Genomic DNA, 6,544 nt, shown 5'->3' with positions numbered 1-6,544 from the left:
TATTCTTTTCCCTTGGAAGAGAGGTATTTTCTTGCTTTCCCATATTTTTTGTGGCCCTGCGGTGATTTCTAATCATCTGATAGATGGTGTGTTTCTTCATAATTCTTGAAGTTCAATCTGAGTGTTCAGGAGCGTGCAAAAGGAGGTGATCTGTTTGCTATTCTGTTTTTATCCCTTTATGTGGCAGATTCACTGGATATTGAGGAATATGTTAACTCTAGTAGTATTTGGATGTTTGGCTATGGTTCCCTTAGATCCGTCTAGAAACACAGTGAATGGAGATTGAGGAGCGGAGGGATGAGATAAAAGAAAAAGAGAAGGAAATAGAGAGAGAGAAAAGAAAAAAAATAAACAGAGAGAAAAAGAAGGAAAAAGGAAAACAACCAAAAATTTTATTTATTTATTTTTTTAAAAAGCAAAAAATAAAAAACTGTGCAGCATGGAGGAGTCTTCTGAAGGCCTACCCTTTGCCTGTCCTGGATATGGTAGAGGGAAAGGGGATTATTAGCAAGATAAAGGCAGGGCTGAAAGCCAAGATAATACATTAAAAAAAAATTTGAAAAGGAAAAATTACTAAAAAAATGAGAAAAAAGAGATAGAGGCAGAGAGACAGAGATAAAGACAGAGAGAAGGTTAGAGGGGCTCCCTACCACTCGAGTTTGTGGGCTGGAGGATGAGTTATCAGTAGAAAATCTTCATTTCTCCTTTTTCCCTGAAATCACTAGTTCTCAGGAGCCATGGAGGAGTCTTCTTCTGAAGGCCTGCCCCTTGCCTCTCCTATAGGATGGCTAAGTTCTAAACTTACCTCGAGCCACTGTAACCTTTCAAGGTGCCATGTCTCTTTCCTATGTAAGGGCAGTTCTTTCTCTAAGTACAGCCTCACTACCTCCATGCCCAACTTGCCTGGTCCCACCCCTTTCCCCGTTTCTGTTGCTGTTGTTCCGGGGATACTTCACCAAGAGCCAGCACGTCGGGCAGTCGCACCAGGCAAGGTGAGGCAAACACGCAGTGACAGTCATCCGACTGAAATACCCATTGCGTCTGCTTCTCTGGGGGTATGGTCTCTCAGGTTCCCATCCAGAATTTTTTATAAAATGGATTGTATATTTACTTTTATTTATTATCACTATTATTATTTTCCAGTTTGTTACATGTTTTCTCTCTCTTTCTATCTCTCTCTCTCTCTGGGGCACACATGTTTTCTCTCTCTTTCTATCTCTCTTTCTCTCTAACTGAGAAAACAAGCCTCCAGGTCCAGGACTCAAACTATGACTGGTCATGGAATCCAGTGTCTTCACCACACCACCTGTTGGCCACCCATCCAGAAATTTTAAAATGTTAGAACTTACTGTTCACCCTGTGGGGTGGTTCCTCACTGTCTCTCTCTCTCTGTCTCTCTGTTTCTCCAGTAAGTGCACACACCCTACAGCAAAAATCTTTTTTCAAAAACAGAAAAGGTGAGAAATCACCCCACAGGGGAATGGTCACATTGCAGTCCCTTCTTCATTCTCCTCTTGGGATTTTGAGCATGAATGCACATGCACCCAGTGTGAGTTTTGAGTCTCAGGGTCTGGGACTTGAACTGTGATTGGCCATGTGGGAGTCCAACACCTTAACCACTATACAGTCTGCTGGCCTTTATCTTGCTTTTTATACTCTGGAGTTTTCATCACCTGTTTGTTCTGGTTCTGTGAAGGAATTGTGTGCCGTAGACACTTTTTTCTCATCTGTAAGTTTATTTTTATTTTTTATTTTTGCCATAAAGTGCATGTGCTCATTGGACAGAGACAGAGAAGAAAAGTGAAAATTACCCATGATTGGGGATGGTCACACTGCAGTCACTTCTCTTCCGTTCTGCCCTCAACATTCTGGGCACACATACACATGTAGCTGGTATGATTTTTAAATTGCTGGGTTTGGGACTCGAACCACAGTGAGTCATTTGGAGTCCAGCACCTTAACTACTAGGCAACCTGTTTGCCCCCATATATTTCTCTTGAGGTAGGCTTTATAACTTTTGATTTTATTTATCTTTATTTTATTTTTTATGTTTTAGTTTGCTATAGGCCATGTGCTCTTGCCAGAGCAAGAAAGTGAGTGAAAGGGAGAAAGCATTCCCAGGGGGGTTGGCCATGCCTCAGTCTCTTCTTAATTCTCCCCTTGCAATTTTGGGCATGCATGCACATGTGCCTGATGTATTTTTTTCTTTTTTCTTTTCTTTTTGCTTCATTTCATTTCATTTCTTGGCCTGATGTGCTTTTCTAGTTGCCATATTCAGGACTTGAAACACATGATTTGCCATGTGGGATCCAGCTGCCTTAACCATCATGCTGTTGGCTGGTCCCTTTTCTGTATTTTAATTTCCAGAGGGCACATACACTTGCCGGAGAGAAAGAGACACAGAGAAAAGCAAGAGGGAGAAAATAACCTCCAGGGGAGCATGGTCATACTACAATCCTTTCTCCTCCATTCTGTCAGTGTTTGGGACACACACGTGTGCATGCATGTGCACATGCGCCCAGTGTGTTTCTCAAACCACAACGGCCAAGATTCAAACAATCGTCAGTCATGTGTGATCCAACCCCTTAGCCACTAGACTGCAGGGGTGGCTCCGGTTTCATAACTTTAATCAGAGATTAGAAGTAACTCAAGATACATTCAAGAATGACAGTGGTTTAGAGTAGTCGTTGCCTTGACAGTGTTGAATTCAAATGAACAGCTTTAAGTAATAAACATTTTTCTGTTATAAAAGAAATATATATCCTTGCCAAATTAATATTTTCAACCTTTTTCAATTAAAGCTTTATATAGTAGATACATAGTTGCATCTAATTCTGATAAAATACTGGCTTAAAGAACACCTAGCCTGCATGCGCTCTCTCTGTTTCTCTTCAGCGAGTGCACATGCTGTCTAGCAAAATTGAAACAAACAAACTCAACTGATGAAAATGAGATATAATTGATTTGTTTAAGATAGAATTGATTTGTTTAGTCTGTTCTGTTTGTGTGTGTGTCTGTCTGTCATCCATCTAACTGTCTGTCCACTAGCCTGTCCTCTTTTTTGTTCCATGCACTATAAAAGCTGCTCCTAAGTCCCGGTGTTTGAAGCAGCCAGCCAATTACTTTGGATTCCTCTCTGGAGTAGCTTACTAAAATTGCTTCAGCCAATTTCTAAATGTAAAACACAATTTAAAATTCTTTCTTTATGCAAATTTATAGAGTCCATGTGAAACAATAAACTCTAAAACCTCCTATAAGTGCTGATTGTTCTGGTTGTCATGTTGTATTTATGGCATTCTCTCAGAATGTATTCTGATCAATATCGTTGGATTTCAGAAACATTCTGGGACTTGTTTTTCTAATGCCAGAGGCTACAGGTGTTCTCCAGAGGGAGAGAGTGAGAAAGCACACCCTCAGTGGGGCATAGTCATGCCACCCATTTCTCCTCCATTTCTCCATCCTGTCAGGATATCGAGCACACACATACACATACCTGGTGTGTTTTTCAGGCTGCTGGGGCTGGGGTTCTAACTGTAGTTGGCCATGTGGGATCCAGATCCTAAGGCTATAAGGCTGGGCCTGACAATTTTTTTGTTTTTAATTTTATCTATTTCTTCCATGAGTAAGAGAGACAGACACAAAGAGAGTCAGAAACAGACGGAGATAGGCATTACAGTAGGGTCTCTATATCATGATCCACCCAAGCTTTAGCCAGCCCTATCAGATAAATGGCAATCTTTCTGCCCAGCCTCCCAGTGACTTAGGATTACAGGCGTGCACGGCCATATCCAGCATGTTCAGGTTGCTCTGGGAACCTAACCCGGGTCTCCCATGCAGCTCCAGTGTCCCAAGTAGTGGCCTAACTGTGCTGCAGCTGGGCCCATTTTAACCATTTTTAAGTGTACAGTGTAGTAGTCTTTAGAACATTCATAATGTGCAACAGGTTTCCAGAACTTCATCTTACAAAACTAAAACTGTGTCCACTATACAATAATTTCCCTTTGTCCCCTTCCCCAGCCCTGAGAACTGCTGCTCCACTCTCTTGTCTCTATGAATCTAACTATTTTAGTTATCACATGTAAGTGGGATCATACAGTATGTGTTTTTATATGGTTGGTTTATTTCAATTAGCATAACATCTCAAGGTTCATCCCTGTCGCAGCATATCAGGATCCCCATCCTTTTTAAGGCTGAGTAATATTCTATGACATGCATCTACTACATTTTGTTTTTACATCCCTCCAGAGATGGATATGTGAGTTGCTTTTTCCTTGTGGTTATTGTGATGAATGCTGTTATGAATGTGAATGTGCAAGAGATTTTTAGTATTTTTTTAAACATTCCCCAGGAATTCTAATGTGCAACCAAGGGTGAGAACCACTGAGAGGGTTTCCGAACTTAGAAGACAATCAATGTTATAAATCTAATATACATCTTAATGTGAAGTTTTAAGAATTATTGGGACCAGCAGTTAGCGTAATGGCTATGTCACTGGACTCCCATGTAGTCAATGGTGGTTCGAGTCCCGGACCCGGTGGCTTAAACTCACGCCGGGCACATGTGTGTGCATGCCCAAGATCCCAAGAGGAGAATGGAGGAGAAGGGATTGCGGCATGGCCATCCCCCTTGGGGAGTGATTTCTCACTTTCCGTCTCTCTGTCTCTCTCTGTCTGGCAAGCACACATGCCCTATAGTGAAAACCTCTCCAAAAAAAAAAAGAATTATTAATATATGGCATCTAATATATTACTCTAGAGAGATGTAGAAACATAGCATCTATTTTCTGTTCTGAAGTTGTTTTCCCCCTGAATTTAAGGTGTTACTGTGGCAGACTGATTGGAGACCATCATGGGATAGATTATACCTGGACCATCTCAGCTGCCTCGGGTAATGAAAATGAACAATGGTCTGTTGAAAAGCACACAAGGAAAAGCCCTACAGATGCCTTTGGGACTATTAATTTCCAGGACGGAGAGCACACCTACCACTCCAAGGTTTGCTAATAATCCAGATTGTTTTACTGTTTTGAACAGAGGCTAGCCCCAAGTGTATCTCCACATTGTATCTCCAAGTGTAGATAATCAGATGACCTGGTTATACTGCAAAAGCGAGCCATGTTATTGACCCTTGATATGGCCCAAACTTCTCTATCCTTTATGTCTGAAGGGGACTGAACCTTTTCCAGGTGTGTGTGACAAGTTCTTTATTTGACTGACCTCTTTATTTTAGCAAGCTTATACTTTCTGCAGAAGAGAATGGCTTATTATCCATTAGACAAATGTCAATGGGCTGCCTTTTTCTTAAAGAAGGCAGAAAAGTACTACCAAGGAGGGGGCTTTAGCTGAAGTAAGACCATAGCGATCATCAGTAACTTGTGATGATTCACATCCCCTTAGTTCCTGTGAGGGCCTCTTTGCAGGAGGAGTATGGGGGAATTCTGCTCCGTACCCACTGCATGTACCCACTTGGACTATCCAGGCCAGGTTTCCTCCTGTTCCTAACATGGTAAGGTTACATGTGATCCGCACACTGACAGATCCGCTCTCCCTCAGGTGTTCTCTCTTGAGCGCATTTACTTCCTGCTTTATTGAAGCAGCTTTCACCAGGGAAACTGCAGGCCAATCCTGCTTCAGGAAAGGGCTGCACTAGCTGTGCCCTGGAGTGGAGCTGTCAGTTGGCTGGATTAAGAACCCTGGTTCCTAAGAGAGTGAGCCTCAGACAGCTCCATAGTACAGTTCTACAGTAATCTACATGTAAGAGTTCTATTCTTGCTCACTAATCAGAGCAACATAAACCTTTTCACAAGAGCCAACTCGTGTTTTCCCTGCTGTTTTAGTATGCAGTAGAGCCGTGGCAGCTCAGTTTTCTCACTGTAAACTGAATCCTTATGACCTTTGGATTCTTACTGTTACATTTTGTGATAGCTGCACTTTTCCAATGTTCAGGGATTCTAATATTCTGTGAGACAATTTGATTATACATTAAGAAGTTCAAAGATGAATGGGAAATTGTTTTTATAATTTTATTTTTATAAGATGCTATTTCTTTTTTATTATTATTTTAATTTGCTACAGGGCATGTGCTCTCACCAAAGAGAGAGAGAGAGAGAGAGAGAGAAAGCCCGAGAGAGAGCAAGTGAGAAGGCAAGTAACCAGGTCTCGGATTCTAAACTGTGGGCTGCTGTATGGAAGTCCAGTGCCTTAACCACCACACCACCTGCTAGCCCTGGGAAATATTTTAAATCGCTATGATTTTCTGGATAATGTGATAATTATGTATGTAAATCTCGACCTCTGGTTATTCTAGATATATAGCAATTTTATAATTCATAGGGTCTCATTGACCTTAGTTTTCCTAGAAATCTGGCTTATCTTGCTGTTGGTTGGCATATGCTTGAGGAGGGCAAACTCTTCATCTCAATGCTGTGTGAATGGCCTGTATACGGCTGCATTTGCTGGAAAAAGAACGCCATTCAAGCAATATGATCTTGGGCAAAACGCAGAATGACTCTGGGGCTACCTGCTATCTTGGGCCTCCCTTCCCT

At 41.7% G+C, this 6,544-nt stretch overlaps 1 protein-coding gene across 1 annotated transcript in view; it reads left to right on the top strand.

Annotated features, from left to right (window-relative positions):
* Positions 1-4,816: 4,816 nt before the first annotated feature.
* Positions 4,817-6,544, top strand: part of LOC102491536 (transient receptor potential cation channel subfamily M member 6) — a gene marked incomplete at its 5' end in the record, with an annotated part of 118,350 nt that continues 116,622 nt past the window's right edge. Inside the window, one exon of the mRNA XM_006145515.2 lies at positions 4,817-4,994. Within this exon, the coding sequence (XP_006145577.1) occupies positions 4,817-4,994 (178 nt within the window). The remainder of the gene's footprint in view (positions 4,995-6,544) is intronic.

This window comes from Tupaia chinensis, unplaced genomic scaffold, assembly GCF_000334495.1.
Source record: "Tupaia chinensis unplaced genomic scaffold, TupChi_1.0 Scaffold000147_1, whole genome shotgun sequence".
Classification (NCBI taxonomy): domain Eukaryota; kingdom Metazoa; phylum Chordata; class Mammalia; order Scandentia; family Tupaiidae; genus Tupaia; species Tupaia belangeri.
The sequence above is the reverse complement of the archived record's forward strand: the minus strand, read 5'-3'. Positions and strand labels throughout refer to the sequence as shown.